The sequence below is a fragment of the Mesocricetus auratus genome, unplaced genomic scaffold (assembly GCF_017639785.1).
Source record: "Mesocricetus auratus isolate SY011 unplaced genomic scaffold, BCM_Maur_2.0 Super-Scaffold_4256, whole genome shotgun sequence".
Classification (NCBI taxonomy): Eukaryota; Metazoa; Chordata; class Mammalia; order Rodentia; family Cricetidae; genus Mesocricetus; species Mesocricetus auratus.
In genome coordinates, this window is record NW_024429182.1 from 111256736 (window position 1) to 111280433 (window position 23698).

A 23698-nucleotide genomic window follows, 5' to 3' on the forward strand; every position below is an offset into this window, starting at 1 on the left:
CTGAATTAGTGACAAGAACTCCACGATAAACAGGGAATGTGAGTAATAACTCCTGGGTCAGACTGTGTTCTCGTTGAATCTTATCTCAGTCTTATCACATAGTGTCCAGATAATTACAGTTGACTCTGCTTAGAGAGCCAATCCCTGTTTAATATAAAGGAAAATTTCAGGATGAGTAATCTTTACTATATACATGTATATGTATATGCATATGCATATGTATATATATAGTATGTTTTATTTGAAAGATTTGATATCTCTTCCCAGTTTAATTATTACTCCTTTGTATGGGACCTATCTTTCTAATCAGTGAGTCATCTGCCTCTAATCTTCCATTTTTCAAGAAGTGTTTAGTGACAGGAATAATGACTTCTTATGGTCCTTTGTAGATGATGTAAAAAATAGCTGTTAATAAATTGGAAATTTCTTAGTTAATCAATCCTTTCCTCAGTTCTTAAGGGACAGCATTATTGTCTAGAGGTATATGCAATGCTTGTCACCAGAGTTGAGTAACAATTTCTCAGACAGTTTAAGAGAATCATGTGTGATACAAATTATGGGAATTATGTCAAGCTTTCATCATACCTTTACCTTTCCTTTGGACATTTGCAATGGTTTTAGGCATAGTAGTATCTAAATGTGGGTTACCATTCTCTTAAGATTACTTGATAAAAACTTGTGGGAAAGAGTTGACAACAGTATTCATTAAATTAGTCAAAATTTTGTTGTGCAAACTCATAGCCATTTAATACAAATGCAAATTTCACTCTATAGGATTAAACAAAACCATTACATATTGTTATGTATTTTCTGCATTTTTTGTTTATGCATGTTGGTTCATGTTAACTATACATTATATGACATAATATATTTTGATACATGTGTAATTATCATGTAGAGATAATTTATAAATACTAAATGGAAAGAAGGCCTTCCTATATCAATGAAAATTTTTCCTATACTAATTATGACCATAGTCTTAAAATGATGAGACTAATGTATATTAAAAATTGTTTATGCTGCAAAGAAGACTTAAGTTGCTATACCTCAATCATGGAAAACTTAGTTTGAAAATATAAAGCCTCTTGGACAATCCAACCCTGAGTAGAGAGAGAAGGAGAGAGAGACAAAAAGGAGATGGGACAGAAAAGTGAAGAAGTCAGAAAGAATAGAGTGAGTGAGGTGAGAAAGACAGAGATAAACACACACACACACACACACACACACACACATATATACACACAAAGAGAGAGAGAGACAAAGAAAGAGAGGGAGAGAGGAAGAGGGAGAGAGAGAGAGATACAGAGAGATAAATATACAGGAGGAAGAGAGCAAGAAAACAATATGAGAGAAGGGGAGAGGAAAAAGAATTTACTGAATATATCTGTGCCGTATGTGTAGTTTCTTGAATTCTTTTCCTCTGAAAATAATTGTATGTCGAAGTTATTACTTACAGTAGTGGGAGTATTATTCATTTTTTCTTTCCTAGTGACAGGGCCAGAAAAAATCAAGAATGACCAATATCACTGCAATAAGTGGATTCATCTTCATGGGGATCTCTGACATCCAAGAGCTACAGACTTTCTGTGGAGTGCTCTTCCTAATGATGTACATGGCAACACTAATAAGTAACCTGATGATCATCATCCTTACCACCCTTGATCTGCAGCTTCAAACACCCATGTATTTCTTCCTGAAGAATCTGTCCTTATTAGATGTCTTCTTTGTCTCAGTTACCATCCCAAATTTTGTTTTCAATAGCCTAATACACAACAATTTCATTTCAATTCTTGGTTGTGCAGTTCAGGTATTTTTATTGAGTACTTTCACAGGAGGGGAAGTATTTATACTGACTGTCATGTCCTATGACCGCTATGTTGCCATTTGCAGTCCCCTGTACTATGATGCCATCATGAATGGCGGTACCTGTGTGCTTATGGTGGGTATTTCCTGGGCTACTGGAGTAGTCTTTGCAGCCATAAATACAGCTGGCACATTTTCCATGTCATTCTGTGGCTCAAATATGATCCCACAGTTTTTCTGTGATGTCCCCTCATTGCTAAGGATTTCCTGCTCTGAAACACTCGTGCTCATTAATACAAGTCTTGGAATTGGTCTGTGTCTAGGCATGATTTGCTTCATCTGTGTGGTGATCTCTTACTTTTACATTTTCTCCACTGTGTTTAAAATTCCTACAGCAAAAGGTCAGTCCAAAGCTTTTGCCACATGTATCCCCCACCTCACTGTTTTCACTATTTTCATGGGTACTGCTTGCTTTGTCTATCTGAAACCACCATCACGTGTGCCGTCAATCACAGACAAGCTTTTTTCCGTGCTATACACTGTGTTATCTCCAACACTGAATCCATTGATCTATAGCTTGAGGAACAATGATGTCAAGTGTGCTATGAAGAGGTTGCAGCAAAATCTTTCCTTAATATGTTCATTTTGTTTATCACTTCAAAGTATCTGTCAGGGATATAGTGCCTCACAATGTCCAAGCAAGTTTTGTGATTTTTGACATAGTCAAGAAACTTGTAAATACTCATTTTTACCCTAACTAAATAAACTTTCAGAATAAGGATGCTGTGAATTAAGATCAGAAAATTAGATTATATGAGAATAACATATGATGTCAAGGTACAAATTTCTGTCTGCCATGCTAAAGCTGTTCTTGTTTGGGAATTATAACTATATAAAAGGATTGGCCATTTTTTAAAGGTAAGATTAAATTCCTTATCATTTGACAACTCCTGATACAACTTAATTACAAACAAAAATAACAATTACAACAATAACACAACTTAAAGAGTGGAAGCATGTGAACAGTCAAGGTGAACTGACATATGCTAATATTTCTAGTATTTAGAAAGAATAGGCAAGAAACTCAGCCCAATTGTCCTAGTGCCTAGTAGATGCAATTCTTAAAGAAGTATTAAATGCTTAAAACAAAGACAAACCTGAAGGAAATTCATATGATAACTTTTCTTTCTAAAAGAGAAGTAGTAGCCACTCAGGTTGACTGTATTATTGGACAGACACTGGAGAGTTTGATATTTGTATGTTTGTTTTTTTGTTGTTTCTCTTGAAGAGGAACATTAGATGAAAGGAGGAAGCCTCCTGAGTCTAAGGAGTGTGTCTAATAATCTTATAAGCTATCGTGAGTTTAAAAAACACGTTTGTTTACCATGTTATAGAAGTGTTAACTGTTTGGCGGAAGAAACTCTCTGACTATCCTAGGAGACAGGAAGTGATTTTGTGATTTGTGAAGCCATTTGACTTCATGCATCAAGAACAGGCATGCAATTGCTGTGAGTTGTCACCAGTGGTGTGAATGGATGATTTGGGTGCTGCAGCTGCCTTTGAGTCTTCTTTGCTCCTGTAAGTAAGTAATCATGATAAACACATTGGTTTACAAATTTGAAGTTTGGTGGAGTTACTTAGGGTTTGCTCTGTTTCTCTATCTGGTATGAGTAGTTGTTTATTTACAAATAAAAGATAACACAAAAGTCATCCATATATATTTGTCAGCCTGCCTGCAGTGCAGGAAAGCATCACTTATAACTACATGCATGTGAATGTTCTTATTACTGTCTGGAAAGGAGTTATTGAGTTTACTCAAATTGCATAAGAAAAGAATCACTTGTCCAAAAATATTTCTCGAGATGAATTTACACTGTCTTTAAACACAAAATATTCTTTTTGCCATGTTATAAATCTCTCTGTAGATTCTAAACATTGTCAGAATAATTACCCATCCTTTATATTTAATTGTTTTTTATTAATTGAAAAACTAAAGGATTTTCCTTGAGATTCCTTAATGTACCACACTTTCAATTATATTGCCAAAGATGTATAATCATTTTGAAAAGGGGTCACTAAAGTCAGATTAAGGATTGATATAATGTCTATTCTTTCTTAGAACCACATAATGAGACAAATCACTTATCACTCTCATTCAAGCAGAAAACAAATGTACTCACCCTTCTGTGATACACTCTGTTATTTGCCCATAACAAATCCCTTGAGCAATGTGTACTCCCTTAAAACCTACATCCAATGAGCAGCATATCAAGTTCCACCAGTAAAACTTAATGATAAAAATTTATTATTACAAGACAGTGACCCTAACTATGCTAGACTCAAATAGCTATATATGATTTCAATTTATTGCACCTCAATATAATCTCGAGACCTACATCACAAAAACAAACAAAGGAGACCAATAAACCACACGACAATAGACAACCATTAACATTAGCTGACCTATAAACAAAACCATTCTTCCTGACCTAATTTGGTCCCCACAAGATTACTCTCTCTGTTTTTTTGATATTCAGATCTCAACTGATTTTACTTTACAAATAAACTTTTCTTTAGTAATCTTTTGAGTATGCTTATCAATTAGTTCATTGATAAGCCTAAGAACCTAGTAAGAAAGTCATCTAGCTTTGTTTGTCAAGCATCCTCAAAGTGTCTGTATTCTTTTCTATAACTGTCTTTTTCTGTGTTATTGATAATAATATCCTAAACTCACACATTTGAAATTTTTTGATCCTAGATCAAAACCCCAGCAAGCCAATATGACACTTTATTTGTATCTTTTGTTTCTCATGTCTACCTTTTCTTACCATATTATATGACCCTTTTATCTGTGTTTAAACTCAATCAACATTTATTTTAAATATTAGTTGAAGATACTAGAATCCATTACCCCTATCAAATTTTAATGATGCAAAAGAATATAATGGAGCAGTTATTCAAGAAAAAAATCAATACTAGGATGCAAAACACACAGGGTGATAGAGACATAGAAGAACTATAATTCTTCTCAGCCATAGATGGCATAAAACAAAACAGTACACTTACAGAAATGTGCTCCTTATGGCAGTATCTCAAAAAAGATATGCAGTTTTGGGCCACAAGAGGATTGAGCCCTTTAAATATTTTTCAGAAATCATACAAATTAGATAGGAAATTAGTATATATAGGCAAGGCAATATCATAGAAGTTTTTGAATTTAAAACATTATCTGATACAAAAGACTTGTAGAGAGTATGATCAGATTTGCAAACAAGAAAAAGAAGTAGTGTTGGTGAAGACGAAAGATTTGATTTACAAATGCCAAAGACTTTCATGTAAAATCCAAAACTTCGAAAATACTTCAAATTATGGGCATAGGTAAAATTTTTTTCCAGATTTGTTTTCCAAACTTAGTATTTACGTTTTCTTGAATTTTGCATGTGAGTGTTATATTTTTATTATTTCTTCTACACCCTTCCTATCTTCAGCTCCCTCACTGTCCTACCCTCACTTCCTCTCAATATTATGGTCTATTTTTAAATAGTATTTGTTGTTTATACATGCACACACACAACACAAAAAGAAACACAAAATCACATACACTGCCACTGAAATCACCCTGGGCTCTCTCACTGCTGTGATTAAAGGGAAAACTGAAGAGGATTCTGAGCCTGTCTTAGTGGTTTCTTACATTTATTATGTTATAAAACAGAGTTAAATACAGGAGATAGACATATGTTTTTAAGAACACATCTCATGTGAAATTTACTATTCAAAATTTAAAGAAAAGCAATATTACATCTGTGTAACATGAGAAATAGACTCAAAGACAGCCATTTCATATACATTTTACTTTTAAATAGAGTTTTTTATATAAATTACTAAAATTGTGTGGCAATGGTGTATAAACAAGAGTATTTGCACTTGATAAGAATCAGCTTAAATGGAATAAATGGTTCCACTGAAATATATAACCATGTGAAAATGAAAAGGAAACAAATATATGTAACATGTAATAAAATAGTTTAGCATTTGTGACTTTTAAAAGGAGGAGGAAATATATAGAAATCTTCATGTATTACACAAGGATTCCTTTGGGGGTGCTGTGACCGCAGATATTTGTAAACTTTTTATGCACACTTTTTACATTTGTGCAAGTGAGGAAATGTTAGGTATTTCTGGAACTCAGTGAAGGATTGAAAATGATCAAAGCAAAGTGAGAAACAAGCCTGTGAGAATTCATGTTAGTATACTTCTTATTGCTGTCATATAGTACTTGATAGCCAGGACTTAAGAGAGGGAGGATTCATTTTCACTCCCAGATCCAGGGGCTGTAGTCCACCAATGGAGGAATGACTTTGAAACTTGATAATCTTTGTCATTTTTGGATGAATGTGTGATGCCGCTCTTCACATACTCAACCAGATTGTAGGATGGCACTCCCCGATCTATGTCTAAAATACATACATGAGTGAGAACATACCACGTTTGTCTTTTTGCAAGTGGGTTACCTCAGGATGGTTTCTTCTAGTGCCATCCATTTGCCTGCAAATTCAAGATTACATTATTTTTTTGCTCAGTAGTACTCCCTTGTGTAAATGTACCACATTTTTTCTCTATCTACTCTTCAGTAGAGGGGAAATTTAGGTTGATTCCAGGTTCTGGCTGGCTATTACAAATAATGCTGCTATGAATATAGTGGAACAGAAATACTTGTTGTATCATCTTTGTGTATATACCTAAGAGTGGAATTGCTGAACCTTGTGGTAGACTAATTCCCATTTTCCTGAGAATTATGCATACTGATCTCTATAGTTGCTCTATGAGTTGGCATTCCCATCAGCAGTGGAGGAGTGTTCCCCTTTCTTCACATCCTCTCCCAAATAAACAGTCATTGATATTTTTTATTTTAGCCATTCTCACAGGAGTTAGATGTTATCTCAGAATTCTTTTGATTTGAATTTCCCTAATGGCTAAGGATGTTGAACACTTGAGCAGTTTTTTAAGTGTCTCTCAACCATTTTAGACTCCTCTATTGAGAATTCTCTATTTAGTTCTGTACTCCCACTTTTTTATTGGATCCTTTGGTAGTGGACTTCCTTCTTGAATTCTTTGTAAATTTTGGAGATCAGTCCTCTGTCATATGTAGGGACAGTGAATATATTTTCCCATTCTGTGGGCTGCATTTTTGTTTTGTTAACTGTGTCTTTTGCCTTAGAGTAGCTTCTCAGTTTTAGGAGGTCCCATTTATTAATTGTTGACTTCAGTGTCTGTGCAACTGGTATTATGTCCAAGAAGCACACTCGTACACCAATTCATTCAAGGGTACCCCTCACTTTGTCTCTAAGAGGTTCAGTGTGACTGGATTTATGTTAAGATATTTGATACTTTTGGACTTAAGTTTTGTGCATGGTGATAGACATGAATCTATCTGCAGTCTTCCATATGCCAGCACCCAGTTATGTCAGCACCATTTGTCGAAGATTCTTTCTTTTTTCCATTGTATAATTTTATCATCTTTGTCAAAGATCAGGTGTTCATATGTGTATGGGTTAATATCAGCATGTTCAATTTGATTTCATTGGTCTACCTGATTATTTTTGTGTCAATACCAAGCTGTTTTCAGGACTATAGCTCTATAGTAGAGTTTAAAGTTAGAGATACTGATGCCTCCAGAAGTTGCTTTCTTGAATAGGGTTGTTTTGGCTATCCTGGGTCCTTTGTTTTCCATATATATTTAAGTATTGTTATTTCAAGGTCTGTGAAGTATTGTCTTTGGATTTTGATGGGGATTGCATTGAATCTGCAGATTGCTTTGTGCAAGATTGTCATGTTTACTATGCTGATCCTACCTATCCAAAACATGGTAGATCTTTCCATTTTCTGGTATCTCCTTTAATTTCTTTCTTTAAAGACTCAAATTTCTAACTGTACAGGTCTTCCACTTGTTTGGTTTGCATTACCCCTAAGGTTTTTTTATGTTGCTTGTGGCTATTATAAAGGGAGACATTTCTCTGATTTCTTTCTTAGCCCTTTTATCATCTGTACATAGTAGGAATACTTATTTTTTTGTGAGTTGGTCTTGTATTCTGCCACTCTCCTGAAGGTGTTCTTCATCTGTGGGAATTTTCTGGTAGAGCTTTTTGGGTCATTTATATATACTATCATATCATCTACAAATCGTGAAAGTGTCACGTCTTCTTTTCCAATTTGTATCCCCTTGATCTCCTTTTGTTGTCTTATTGTTCTAGGTAGAAAGTCAAATACAATACTGAAGAGGTATACAAAGAGTGGATAGCCTTGTCTTGTTACAGATTAGAGAGGAATAATATTGAGTTTCTCTACATTTACTTTGATGTTGGCTGTTGATTTGCCATATATTGTCTTCATTATGTTTTGGTATGTTCCTGTCATCTCTGATCTCTCCAAGACCTTTATCATGAGGGGGTGCTGGATTTTTCAAAGGCTTTTTCAGCATCTAGTGAGATTATCATGTGATTTTTGTTTCTTAGCTTGTGTATGTGGTGGATTACATAGATGAATTTTCATATGTTGAACCATCCCTTCATCCCTGGGATGAAGACTACTTGATCATGGTGGATGATTTATCTGATTTTTCTGTTCATGGATTCCATTTGCCAGTTTTATTGAGTATTTTGCATCAGAGATCATGAGGGATATTGGTCTGTTGTGTCTTTGAATGTATCAAGGTTATTTAAGCCTCAGAAAAGAGTTTGGCAATGACTCGTATGCTTCTATTTCATGGAATATTTTGAGGAGAGTTGGGATTAACTGGGATTTCTGGTAGAACTGTGCAATGAAGACATGTGGTTCTGGGCTTTTTTTTGGGTAAGAGATACTTTGGATGACTTTTTCTATTTCATTAGGGTTATAGGTCTATTTAAATTGTTTATCTGTTCTTGATTTAATTTTGGAAAGTGATATCTATTCAGAAAATTGTTCATTTCCTTTAAATTTTTGAATTTTGTGGAGTACAGGTTTTCAATATATGACCTGATTATTTTCTGGATTTCCTCAGTGTTAATTGTTATGTCCTCCTTTTCATTGTTGAAATTATTAATTTCCATGTTCACATTCTGCCATTTTGTAAGTTTAGATACAGGTTTGTCATTCTTATTGGTTTTCTCGAAGAACCAACTCTTAATTGCAATGATTCTTTGTATTGTTTCCCTAGTTTACATTTTATTGATTTCACTCCTCAATTTGATTATTTCCTGGCATCTACTCCTCTTTTTGTTCTATAGCTTTCAATTGTGCTGTTCATGCACTAGTATGACTTGCCAGTTTCTTCATGTGGGCATTTAGTGCTATGAACTTTTTTCTTATCACCATATTCAAGTCCCATAAGCTGGGGTATGTTGTGTCTTCATTCTCATTGAATTTTAGGAAGTCTTCATTATCATTTTTTATTTCTTTTCTGACCCAGGAATGGTGCAACTGAGCATTATTCAACTTCCATGAGTTTGCAGGTTTTCTACAATTTGTGTTGTGGTTCAATTCTAACTTTAAAGCATGATGGTCTGATAAGATACATGGAGTTATTCCAATTTTTTGTTCCTGTTGAGGTTTGCTATGTGGCCAAGTGCATGGTTGATTTTTGAGAAGATTCCATATGGCACTGAGAAGAAGGTATATTCTTTTGTGTTTGGATGGAATGTTCTATAGATGTCTGTTAAACCCATTTTGGTGATAACTTCTATGAGTTCCTTTGTTTCTTTGCTGTTTCTGTCTGGTAGTCCTGTCTAGTGGTGAGAGCGTGTTGTTGAATTATCCCACTATAAGTGTGTGATGGTTTATGTGTGAGTTGAATTTAATTAATGTTTATTAATGTTTTTTATTAACATGGATACCTTTGTATTGGGGGCATAAATGTTCAGAATTGAGACTTCATCTTTGTGTTTTTCTCCTGGGATGAGTATGCTATAACCTCCTTCATCTCTTCCCAACCATTAACTCTGAGATATATGTCTGTCTTTGATGCTGAGGTGTGTTTCTTGTATGCATCAGAAGGATGGGTTCTGTGTTGGAATCCATTCTGTTAGCCTGTGTTTTTCAATGTACAAGTTAAGAACATTAATATTGAGGTATATCAATGACCATTGATTGCTCATTCATGTTTGTATTGAATATGTTGGTTGTAGCCGCATTGTGTGTGGATTCCCACCACTTTTTTCTTTTGGCTGTTGGTAAAGTGGGATTATGTATTACCTATGCATTTCTGGCTGTAGTTAACTTTCATGGGTTCGAGTTTTCCTTCCAGAACTTTGTGTAGTGCTGGATTAGTGGATGTGTATTGTTTTAAATCTGGTTTTGTTTAGTAATATCTTGTTTTCTCCATTTACTGTGATTGGAAGCTTTGCTTGTTATAGTAATCTGGACTGGCATCTATGGTCTCTTCGTGTTCGTAGAATATCTATCTAGGACTTTCTGGCTTTCAGAGTTTCCATGGAGAAGTCAGGTATAATTCTGATAGAATCACCTTTATATGTTACTTGACCTTTTTCCTTAGCTGCTTTTAATATTCTTTCTTTATTTTGTATGTTTTGGTTTTGATCATTATGTGGTCCACTCTATTTGGTGTTCTGTAAACTTCTTGTACCTTCATTGGCATGTCTTATGTTGGGAAAGTTTTCTCCTATTATTTTGTTGAATATGTTTTCTGCCCCTTTAAGGTGGGTTTCTTCACCTTCTTCTATATCTATTATTTTTAGGTTTGATGTTTTCACTGTGTTCTTTATTGTTTTATCTGTTTCTGAGTGGTTTTTAAATTATATTAACAACAAGCTTGCTTCACATGTCAATCCCAGCTTTCTATCCCCCATAAGAACCGCTCCCTGCCCACTACCCAATCCCCATTCCATTCTCTAGGGAGCGTAAGACTCTCTATGAGGGATCTCCAGAGTCTGTCATTTCATTCAGGGTAGGTACTTGGCCCTTCCCCAAGAGTCCAGGCTGAGAGAGCATTGCTCATTGTAGGAGGGGCACCCAAAGTCCATTTGTATTCCAGTGATAAATATTGATCTACTGTCCAATGCCAAATAAATTGTCCAGGTCTCCTCGCTGACAGTGAGTCTGGATCAGTCCCATGCTGGCCTGCTACTCATCAGTCGGAGATCCAAGACCTCCCCCTTGTTCAGGTCAGCAATCTCTGTGGCCTTCACCAGCCTTGTTTTGACCCCATTGCTCATCATTTCTCCCTCTCTGTCACTGGGTTCCAGGAGTTCAGTTCAATGTTAAGCTGTGGGTGTCTGCCTCTGCTTCCATCAGTCACTGGATGAAAGCTCTAGGATGACATGTAAGGTAGCCATCAAACTCATTATCAGGGAGGGGCATTTAAGATAGTCTCTCTACTATTGCTTAGTTTGATAGTTGGAGTCATCCTTGTAGATCTGTGGAAATCTCACTAGTGCCAGATCTCTCCTCAAACCTATAATGGCCCCCCTCTATTATGGTATCTCTCTTTCTGCTCTCCTCTATTCTTCTCCCGACTTAATCTTCCTGCTCCCCAATGTCCTCCTCTGCCCTCCTTTTCTCCTTCTCTCTTTTTCCCAGCTCCCTCTCCCCTCCCCCATGCTCCAATCTGCTCAGGAGCTCTTGGTTCATTCCTCTTCTCTGGGGTACCACGAATATCTCTCTTCGTGTTCTCCCAGCTTCCGAGGCTCTCTGGCAGTGGCATTGTAGGCTGGCACTCCTCTGATCTATATCTAAAATACATATATGAGTGAGTATATACCATGTTTGTCTTTTTGTGGCTGGATTACCTCACTCAGGCTGGTTCCTTCTAGTGCCACCCATTTGCCTGCAAATTTCAAGATTAAATTTTTTTTCTGCTGAATAGTACTCCATTGTGTAAATGTCACCTTTGCTCATCACTCCTTCATCTCTATCACTAGGTTCCAGGAGTTCAGTTCAGTGTTTAGCTGTGGGTATCTGACTCTGCTTCCCTCAGTCACTGATTAAAGGTTCTAGGATGGCATATAGGGTAGTCATCAACCTTATCATAAAGGAGGGGTTATTATTGTAGTTTCTCCACTATTGCTTAGTTTGCCAGTTGGCATTATCCTTGTAGCTCTCTGGAGATCTCATTATCATATTCATGCCCTATCTATTCCCTGATCTGACATACATTACTTCCACCCATTTGTTTTAAAACACTTCAAGACCAGTATATGCTGTTTCAAACTTCTTACATGTGTGATATAGCACGAGAAACTGGTTTGCCACCAGTGGCTATATTCTTAGAGGGAACTATCACCTGAAATACTAGCATCTATGAATTCCAATAACTCTTCTGAAAGTGGTGGAATCTTATAGTCAATTAATTCTCCCTTGTATTCTGGGATTTGGTCTGATTTGTTATTTCATAAGCTATGCAAAAGCTGCCTCCATATGTTTGATTTCATATGTATAGCTTCCTTTTCGTTTTGAGAAAATATTTCCCTAAATACTTAATCTGGCTTTTATATACTTTCTGTACGCTCTAAACAATGATCCCCAAGTCGTGAGACTTGTAGATGTGGTATTTATCTTCCCTCTATGGCTGAATATTTTATAAACTTTTATTTTCCTTACCTTGACCAATTTTAATCATCTTTATTAAGTACCATATATCTAAACAAAAAATTTTAGTCATGGATGAGAGTTATGTTGTACTAAGGGAATAACCATGGGTATTATAGGGCATTTTAGTACTTTGTCCAAGTAGAAGCATCCTAGCAAAAGGGGCTCTTTCAGAAGATATGAACTGTCCTCCAAGAAATTCTAACTCTATGATGAAGGAAAAACTGTTTTTGAAGAACATAGATAAAAACATTAGGCATATAGCCAAATGATAAATAAATGAAAAATAAATAAATTAATTAAAAATATTTCAACATCATTTTTAATTTTTTGTTTACTCCTTAATTTTTATTCTTTTTAAATTTACATTAGAAACAAACTTGCTTCACATGTCAATCCCTCCCTTCCTCCCCCACATGTTGCCCCCCTTTGTACCAGCCTCCCCAGCCCCATCCAATCCCCACTCTGATCCCCAGGGAGGTTGAGGCCCTCCATAGGTGATCTCCAGAGTCTGTCATTTCATTCAGGGCAGAGTCTAAGAGTACTACATGATGAAACAACGAATGTATGTAATGATTGATATTGTTTTTCATGCTAAATGATGTTCAGTAATGAGTAGGATTCTGAGGGAATCATGTATTTCTGTTACTAACAAAAGATTTAAATAGTTCCAAATATAAATATCATTAACTTTACCTAAACACTTCAAGTCAAAATCATTAACTTGAAATTCATTATAAATAGTGATGATGGTTATTGTTGACTATAACCTTCACAAAATTAAAATCATGTAAGAAAGAAAACACTGAGTTGTTTTCATAGCAATTTGAGTGAAGTGGAAAAATCCATCTAAGTTTGTGTGGGACTGAATTCTGTGTCTAGGGGTCCAAACTGAATAAAAGGGAGTGGTAGGTGGGGTGAAATAATTAGTTTCTCTGTGCTTCTTAACAACAGATTTATTATGATCATCTACCTCATAGTCTTAAAGCATCCCTTCCTGAGTGTCATAGAATACATTTGCAAACAATGAGGCAAATTAGAAATTCCTTCATAAATCACTGTTTTAACTATTTTGTTACACTCATCAGAAATGTGACTAATATATGTTATTGGTAATCAAGAAGTAAGAGCCTAACAATGTTTAACATTTGTCTATGTTTCTGATTATTTAAAATTGATGTGCAGTAAGGTAGTGGAAAAATTTGGAGGTATGGCTTACTTAATGAGCCTTCTGGTTAGTTTTTATAGGTCAGAATTCCTATAAAATAGTGAATAATTGGATCCTGAGGTGTTTTTAGGGGAACAGGGGTTCTATTTGGTATTGAAAATGGAACATAATGACATTGTATTGATTTGTAATTTTTTCTCATCAGTGAAGTATTTCTCCTAAATCCTATGTTTTATAACCACTATGTTGCCATCTGTTTTCCCCTGAAAAATGTGCCCATCATGAATGGTGATCCCTGTTTGCTGATAACAGATATTTCCTGGGTTACCTGGGTATTATTTGGAGCAAAATATACAGATGTCACATTTTCTATGCCTTCCTATGACTGCAATTTGATCTGATAACCTTTCTGTGATGGTCCTCATTTAATTGAAGGATATTTTAGAAAAACAAAATATAACTAAAAACAACAAAAAATGTTTCTTTATGAAATCTGTTAAGAAAAAGTTGACAGGAACATCTTCTGTTGCCCTGACTCATATCCATCTTAAACAAAGATGAGATTTAGGCTACAGGATTAAATAAAACTCTTACATTTTTATAAATATACTTTTCATTTTTTATTTCTTATCTCAATTATTTGTTTCTACATATTGATACATAGGAATTGTACATGATATGGGGGTAATGTGATCATTTGATGCTTGAATAAGTTAGTAATGATTGTTTTGAGGTGCTTAACTTAAGTATATACAATATTCTTCAAAGGATAATTCATTAATACATAAATGGAAACAATCACAATCTAAAACTATGAGTAAAGCCGGGTGGTGTTGGCGCACGCTTTTAATCCCAGCACTCAGGAGGCAGAGGTAGGCGGATCTCTGTGAGTTCGTGGCCAGTCTGGACCGACAGCCTCCAAAACAATACAGAGAAACCCTGTCTCGTAAAACCAAAAAAAAAAAAAACTATGAGTAATTCCTCCTAAACTTATTATGAAAGTATCCTAAAAATAAATAATAATAACTTATATAATACGTAGTTCATGGTCATCACTTTATTTTAAAATATTTGTGGTTTAAGGTTTCATATCTCAATTTTAGAAAACCTACATAGTGTGTGTATTGCCTTCAGCAAAATCCAAAGCCAGTAGGAGACAGAATGAGAATAAGGAGAAAGGGAGGGAGGATGGATTGGAAAAGAGGGAGGGAATAGGAAGTAAGAAAAGTTAGAAGGGTGTGAACCAAGGAGGAGGAAAAGACAGAAAGATAAATGTTCAGAAAACCTATAGAAGGAAGAGAAAGGAGAATGGTATGAGAGGAGAAGAGAAATGACACTTTATGTAAAAATGTATCATATTTTATACTTTAGGTATCTGACACATTTTCTCCCAAGCATTTCTGTATATCAGTGTTATTATTTGAGAAATTACAAATATTTACCCAGATGTAGTTCCTTGAATTAAGAATGTAGTATGTCAGTGTCATTTCAGTAACTAGATTCACCTTTCTTGGATTCTCTAATATACATGAGATACAGACATATTTGGAATTTACCATCTATTGATTCTCTGATACCCGTAGTGAGTAACTTTATTTTTACAACTCTAATATTGCCTCCAACTCTATGCACAGCTAAGAAAATACATAATAACCTTATTCTGGGGAAAATATGACCACATTCTTTTTGCCATATTCCAGTATAATTTTTTGAACCTTATAAATCTAAGTTTTAGAAAACAGCAATCATGACAACACTAATTGTCTTAAGACATGGGTTCTTAATAATGTTAAAAAGAAATATTTTCCTATTGGAATACTGAGAGGGTAGTCAAGTGATTTTGAGATGTCTGTTAGGAATATATTCATTATATATGGTTTCAAATGAATCCATGTTAAAGTTTATAAAAGGTAAAAATATTTTCTTGTTGCCTATATTTGCTTTCGTGGGATAATAAATGAAGACAGCTTAACTCAGAACTTTGAGTTTTCTATCAACCTTAAAGACAAAAAATATAATATGATTTCAGAACTCACAAAAGAGAGCAAGCTGCTTCTTTTATGCTCCTTCATGGTGATCTAATGCTAAACTGAGCTCTCGTGGATGTAAAAAAAATCCCTACTCAATTTAACCTGCTGGAAAATCTAAAGGATAACTCTTTTCTACAAATGTGAAGAATCTGAATTTTTGTAAGGTACAAATTTCCAAATTTCTATTGGTAAAATGTTAAAGTATGCTCTTTAAAATAAATTTTTAAAATACTATAGCTATGGGAGAAATTGGGAAATGTATTAATAACAATGCATTTCAGTAGTGATTTATTCAGCAAAATATCTCATATTTGCCTAGTTTCTGTATTTCCCAAGCCTGAGGATTGTAATGGCCTGGCAAGTGTCCAAAAATCTCAGTCCTGTATCAGACATTTTTTTCCAGAGTACACAGACAGCTTTTCCATAAATATTACTCATGTCTTTATCTTATGTTGCACTAGAGAAGTGCTTTCCTAAATACCAAATCTAGGGAAATTTATCCTGTATATTTGTCCTGAGCACATTGATGGAAATCCCTCAAGCTTAAGCAATAAACTAAATGATAAATCATGATTTTTATTGTAATAAATTATGCATACAGAAGAATGAAGATTTTAGTAAGATATTTGCATATGCTTAAAAGTGATTATATTTGCCTTATCAGGTTGAAAATAAGATGTTGCCATATACTCTGTATTAGTCTCAATTATTTAATTGTGGAACAGACACTTCCAAACACATATGCAAATACATACACAGAGAGAAAGATTTGTCTACTGGTAATTTAATAAAGCATAGAGTAATCAAAATAATTTTGAACTAGCAACTAAATAATATAATTTAAATATGCAGCACTTGAACATGCCATTTAATATTCAAAAGTGAATTCTAAACAATATGACAATATAAAGAAAAATACTCAAGGAAATGATGAGATATTTGGTGGGAGTTTCTTAAGTGAAATCCTTTGTTACAGGGATCCTGGCTTTTGAAAATTACAGCATATTAGGAATATCTGATCTCCACAAAAATCAAACATTAAGCATAACAGTTAATGTTTGCGGCGGTGGCGGGGCCGAGGGGCCCAGGATCCATGACTTTCTCTTTCACCTGGAAGATAATTTGAGGGTTAAAGGTGCCATCTCTTGGCCAGCCAACATCAAAAGTTGGCCATTCAGAAGAGCAAAAGGTGATCCATTTCTTCTTGCGCACATCGACAGACTGGTTATGAGCATACTCCTGAACCTGTTGCCAATGTGAAAGGGTCAGACTGAGCGGAGTGGTAACTGTCTGGCCCATTTCCTCGAGGGCGATGACAAACGACACTAAGATGGACGAACAGACAAGAAACACAAACAAACAGATTTTCGCTGCGCGGCTTTGACGCAAAGTCGAAAGCAAAAAAATTCAGATGGGCTCGGGGACGGGGGCCTCGTGCTCCCGTCCTCGTCCCCTACAAGGATGGAAAATCCCTCGGCCAGCGGGACTTCCCCAAACAGACGGGGCAGATTCCTAGACATCTACCCCTAACCCAGATGAGTCCTTAAGGACTCCAGACGCTACCAGGACGTCTCCTGGAGCTGTGGTCGGGAGTATGAACTCGTCAGTTCCTCCTCGGTGCCGCCAGATACAGATGCATACAGCTGTATACTACAGACGCAGGCGCGAGAAAATAACAGGCAAAGACAGACAGCAGACAACAGAAATTGAGTCCGGACAATTCTTACCTCCCAGAAGTGGGTCGGTGGTCCCTGGGCGGGGGTCTCAAACTTTCCCGGCCAATGCACCAAATGAAAGACCCCAATAGGGATACTTTCACGGAAGTGAGACCCGTACCCAAGGAACAGCGAGACCACGAACTTGGATGCAACAGCAAGAGGCTTTATTGGTGACATACGGGTACCCGGGCGTCTCAGTCTCGGGGAACTGAGCGCCCCGAGCTGGGGACTCAGGGGTTCTTTTATAGCAAAAAGCGCGGTACAGAAGTGAGAAGCCAAGTAACAGGACCCTGATTGGGCAATTTAAATGAGGCTAGGGCTCAGAGCGCGGGCAATTGAGGTTTTTCTTGGAACTCAAGTCTTGGCTTTGGCCCTATCTGAGGAACAATTAGTCTCTGTGTTTGCTCAATCCTGCTGAGCTGGCCGTCTGGTTGCCCGCAGATATCTCTGTGTTTGTTTAACCTTGCTGAGCTGGCCATCCGGCCACCTGCAGATACCCAGCAGCCTGTGTCCTTGGGACTGAGCTCCCTTCTGATAGGCAATGACTATGCAGCTGTGGGGGAACAGAATTCTCCATAAGCCTCAGCTGCCTGTTTAAACTGGGCCAGGGTCTTTCACATCTATCACAGACAGGCTTTTTTCTCTGCTGTATATTGTGTTTCCTACAATACTTAATCTTTTGATCTACAGCCTAAGGAAAAATGATGTCAAGTGTGCTCTGAGGAGGTTACAGCAAAATTTCTGCCTAATGGGTTCACATCATTTAACACTTCAAAGATTCTCTCAGTGGTATAGTGCCTCACAAGTTATCAGCAAGATTTGTAATTTCGACAGAGGAAAGACAAATATAGGTACTCATTTTTACCCTTAGTAAATAATCACTCAGTATGAGTTTGATATAAGATCAGAAAATTAGAGTGTATAAAAAAACATCTGAAGGCATGGTACCAATTTCTGCTGTGGTATGCTAAACCTGTTCTCATTTGGGAACTATGTCTATATTTTTTAAGATTCAATGTCTTATCCTTTGATAACTCCTTTATGATTCATTTACAAGCAAAAATATCAACTACAATAACAAAACAACTTAAACAGTGGAAACATGTGAATAGTCAGGGTAAATTGACAATGCTTTCGTTGTTAATTTTTCTAGAAAGTAGAAAGAACAGGCATGAAGTCAACCTAGGTGACCTAGTGCCTAGTAATCCTAATCTTTAAAAAGGCATCAAATCCTTAAACAAAGACAAACCTATAAGATGATCATGTGATACAAATTCTAAAAGAGAAGTAGTAGCCACTCAGACTGAGTGTATTATGGACAGCCACTGGAGAGGCTGTAATTTATGTGGTTGTTTTTTGTTGTTTCCCCTGAGTAGATACATATTTTTATTTATTTATAGGTGATAGGAGTGATTCTTATAGTCTAAGGAATGCATCTAAATAACATAAGATTAACAAACAAATTTGCTTTTCCATATTATAGAAGTGTTAAACAACTGCTGAGAAGAAAAGTCTCTCAGAATATACAGGATCCTTGAAGGGGCTTTTGTGATCTGTGATGATATTTGAACTTCTTGCACCAAGCAGCAGATGTGTAGCTACTCTGAAATGTTTTGCTATAGAAACAGATAACAAAAAAATCCATATGTGTTTGTCATCCTGTCTGTGGTAAAGGAAAATATTACTTCTATCTACGTGTGAATGAATGGATCAGTATACAGAAAGTTTTGGAACCAAATACAATTACAAACTACAAGAATCAATATTTCATGATACAATTCTTAAGGTGAATTCACCAGTGCCTTCAAACACAAATTATTTCTTTTTTATGTTTTAAATTTCTCTGCATAATATATTTTATCATAATAATCATCTGCCCTTCGTATTTAATTAGTTTTCATTACTAGAAATACTAAAATATTTTCTATGATGTTTTCATAATGAACGACCACTTTCAATAATATTGACAATGATGTATAGTCATTTTATCAAGGGTTACTAGAATCAGAGTAATGGACTAATAATAGCTCCATTTAACTTATGTCCTTCTCCATCTTACACACAGATAATCAGACACATCCTTTATCACTCTCATTGAAACAGAAAACAAATGTACTCATCCCTCTGGAATACACTCTGTCATTTTTAAAACCACTGCCAATAACAACTCCCTTGAGCAATGTGCACTTTTTTAAAACCTCATTCTCCTGAGCATTATACCAATATATACTTGTAAAACTAAAATAATAAACACAATTTATAAGAAAGTGACCCTCCTCTGTTTGATTCAAAAAGCTGCATGTGATAAGCTTGATTTCATGACAGTGTAATTTCAAGACCTAAATTACCAAAACAAAGGAGACATAAAAAATGTCATCCTACAGCACCATTAACGTTAGTGGACCTATAAGCAAAACCATTCTTCCTGCCCTAACATTGTCCACACAATATCACTCTCTCTGATGTCTGATTTGCAGGTCTCAACTGTTTTTACCTTACAAATAAATTTCTTTTTACTCATCTTTTGTACCTGTTTCCCAATTAGTTCATTGATGAGCCTGAGAACCTAGTATAGAAAGCCATGTATTTTTCCTTGCCACACTTCCCCAGAGTCTCTGTGGTCTTGTCTTTAACATCTCTGAACACACACTTGAACTTTTGTTATCCTAAATTGTAGTCCAGGTAAGCATACTTCTATGCTTTTGTTTGTATCTTTGCCTTTTGTCTTCTCTGCCACTTCTTACCACATGTCAACTTCTTTCCCTGGATTTAAGTTCAAATAGAAGTCATCTGTCCTGCGAATTTCAAGATTCCAGTTTTTTTTTCTGCTGAGTAATACTCCATTGTGTAAATGTACCACATTTTCTCCACCCACTCTTCAGTTGAGGGGCATCTAGGTTGTTTCCAGGTTCACCCAGTGGCAGGGAGAGAGGAGTGATGAGCAAATTGGAAAAGAATGGGCTGGCAAAACCAGCAGAGACAGCTGATCTGAACAGAGGAGAGCTCTTGGACCCCAGACTGACAGCGGGGAGGCTAACATGGGACTGATCTGGACCACCTAAATGTGAGTGTCAGTGAGAAGGCCTGGGCAACCTATGGGGCCTTGAGCAGTTGATCAGTGTCTATCCCTGGAATACAAACAGTCATCGTGTGCCCATAGCACAAAGAGGGATGCTCTCTCAGCCTGGACTCTTAGGGGGAATGCCTGGACCCTACCCGGAGTGAAATGACAGACTCAAGATATCCCCTATGTGGAAGGAACTGGCAATAGGGTGGGAGGCTGGGGGGGAAGGGGAGTGCGGGAGGAGGGGAGGAAGAGGGAACTGGGATTGACATGTAAAACAAGCTATTTAAAATTAAAATAAAAAATGATAAAAAAGAAGTCATCTGCCCTATTCTGATGTTACTGAAACAACAGAATAGGATGGAGAGCAGGTTAAGGAAACATCAATAATAGGATACAGAGAGAGGGGGGAGAGAGAGAAAGAGAGAGAGAGAGAGATGGAGACAGAGACAGAAAAAATGAGGGAGACCAAGACAAAGGAGGATTGTAATTCTTTTCAAACATAGGCAGTATATAACAAAATAGTACACTGGTAGAGAAATATGCTCAGTATGTCAACAACTGAAAGGAGGCATAAGGTTTTGGGTACAAGAATATTGAACCTTGGAAATATTTTACAGAAATCATGCAAAATTAGAAGTGAAACTTAAACATAGCAATACAATATAAAAATTAGAATTTAAAACATCACTGTAGCTAATAAGAAAGACTGGGGAGTAGAAGGGGGATGGGGTGGGGTTAGGATTGGTGGGGGTGGAGGAACAGGGGAGGGGGAGGGAGCTGGGATTGACATGTAAAGCAAGCTTGATTCTAATTTAAATTTTAAAAAATTTAAAAAAGAAAGGAACTACAAATAAGCAAGGGAACTAAAATCTGAGGGGAAAGGGAATTGGCTCACACACAATTGCTGTTCTGTTTCTCTGTTTCTGTCTATCTCTCCATCTCTTTGTCTCTCCAATTCTTGTCTTCCCTCAGTTCTTGGGGGTACAGGTATTTATGCATTTGCAACAGTAATTATTTTTGCAATACAACATGAGGCTTGAGTTTCTCAGGGTCAGCAAGGCAGATACAATTTGCACATAGAGCAATAAACTAAAACTTCTATTTTCTATCCATTTAGGCAGCTATGAATCCACAAGTTTGGATGTGTAGTAATTCTATGTCCTTGGATATTTGGGAATGTCGTAGATGGGATGCTTTTGCCTGGGCCCTAAACACTGACCAAATGCCCCTCAATAAAGATAATTTCAGGAAAGCAGATCTCTGCAATTACAATAGAGAGGGGATTAGGGACCTGGTAGTGGGAAACAGGTCTCACACATAGCTAAAGAATATATACCTGTTAATGGAGAACAGGTATTTAAACATAGCTAGGGAGTATAATCAGTAAAACTCCAAATGCATGGGTGAAATTTGTTCCCTATAAATTATCAAATGGTGCTAAACTGTGGGAAGTAAACCCAAGTTTGTTACAAAAAGGAATAAGCTACAGGAAGAATCTACCACAAAAAACAGCCAATTCATTCATGAAATTATAAATCCAGGTACAGCTTTGAACTGGTTTCATCTATCATAGGACTCCTTAATTCTTCTAAGTTATCTCATGATGCAAAGGCTGTATATTTACTGTGTGATCTTCCATTTTGTAGCCCCAAATATTTATATACATTAATGTCATTGACTTTCCCTAAACAATGCAAGGCAAAAACATTAATATGAAACTACATTGAAAAATAGTTGTGATGGTGATAGTTGGTTCTAATCTTTAATAAATTAAAATCATGTAAGAAACAAACCTCTGAGTATGTTTTCAAAGAGGTCTGACTGAGGTGGAAAGATTCATATGTGTTTGTATGGAAATGAATTCTGTGGTCTAGTGTCCCATACTGAATCAAAGGGAGGGGTAAGTGAAAATATTCACTTCTCTGTGCTTCTTAAAAACAGATGGATTGTCAGCATCTACCTCATATTCCTTATGGCATCTGCTCTTGAATGTGATGGAGAACATAAATAATGTGACAAATTAGAAATTCCTTCATTAAATTACTATTTTAAATAATTTGTCAGAGTACAGTGAAATACAATCAACATATAATATTGGTAATCAAGGATGGTGTGATTAATAATATTTAATATCAGTATGTGCTTCTGAATATTTTGAAATTAATGTGTAGGAAAAAAGTGGAGGAATTTAGAGTGAAGGTTTAGAGAAGCTTCAGAATGCACAGATTAATGACCCTTATGGTCATTTTCATGTCATTATTCCTAGATCACCAGGCTTCATGTGGGAAGCCAGGACTCATTATATTATTACAAACTGGACATAAACTAACTTGCGTTTTTTTTTCTGACTGTTTCTGACTACAATTGAAATGTATTAGATTATCTCCTTTAGCATAGGACTTTTCAAACATGTATGGTATTCAGTCAATGGGGTCATTAATACTCAATGCTTTTATTCATCTATGGTGAGAAATTTCTAAAATATAGATAAAATATCTAAATTCATTGGGAATGACTGTAAAGATATTTAAAGTTGTAGATAATATGAAGATAAAGAAAACTATCAACTGGTGTCAATAAATGGAAATATTATCTCAAAGCCGGGAAAGGAGAAAAGTCCTTTAGAAGCAAAAACCCATTCACTCTACTTGTGAAAACGCAAATGTATTGAAAGAAGAAATTTTCAACTAAGAAGTTCTCTGGGGTTCCATTTCAAACGTTTTACAAAGGGAGGTATTTCCCTTTGCTCAGAATCAAAGGCAATCAAAAACCACTGAAACTAGCCCAGAGACCAGTCTATGTATCTAAGTCGACAGAACTCACTAGTGATGTAAATGTGATACTGGCTTGTTGGAACGAAGCATACTGAAATGAAAAGCACATGGAGATATATACAAAGGTTCCTGAAATCTTCAGAAGCCAGACAATGTTTGAAAGCCTCAAATAGATTTCCTGCTAGTACATTTGAGAGGGAACTGGGAAAGGTAGCCTAGTTGGCAATATATAGCATGGAGTGTCTAGCAAGGAAAACTGCAGATATATTGTAGAGCAATATCCATGAGGTGTTACCTGAGCTTAAAGTTGCAGAATTATATGAGTTTGATGATGGCTCAAGGCTATGGAAGTGCAAATGTCATCATCATAAATCCCAGATCCTAGATACAAAGTAAAATTTTTTCTTGTTTTTCCTGCTGGATTTTAGTCTTGATTTAACTTAATCTATCCTGGCTGTTCCTCATTATTCTCTATCGTAAAGGGAAATTTTGCTATGTGCAATTGAATATATGAAGCATATTACATATAGTACATTAATATATAATAAATACATATA

At 36.0% G+C, this 23698-nt stretch overlaps 2 protein-coding genes across 3 annotated transcripts in view; both read left to right on the plus strand.

Moving 5' to 3' along the window:
• LOC101823865 (olfactory receptor 6F1-like) overlaps window positions 1-23698 on the plus strand; it is a 46578-nt gene that overhangs the window by 21420 nt on the left and 1460 nt on the right. The gene's annotated exons all lie outside the window — the stretch shown is intronic.
• LOC101824123 (olfactory receptor 14A2-like) lies at window positions 1514-5832 on the plus strand. The gene is made up of 2 exons (XM_005085386.1): window positions 1514-2429; window positions 5705-5832. The coding sequence occupies exons 1-2, from the start codon at window positions 1514-1516 to the stop codon at window positions 5830-5832; spliced, it is 1044 nt and encodes a 347-aa protein (XP_005085443.1).

Excerpts from the sequence above, each read along its gene's own strand:
- LOC101824123 (XM_005085386.1), top strand. The coding sequence starts at position 1,514 with ATGACCAATATCACTGCAATAAGTGGATTCATCTTCATGGGGATCTCT. Across the intron at positions 2,430-5,704 it reads GAAGAGGTTGCAGCAAAATC|TGTATAAACAAGAGTATTTG; the intron begins TTTCCTTAATAT and ends GTGTGGCAATGG.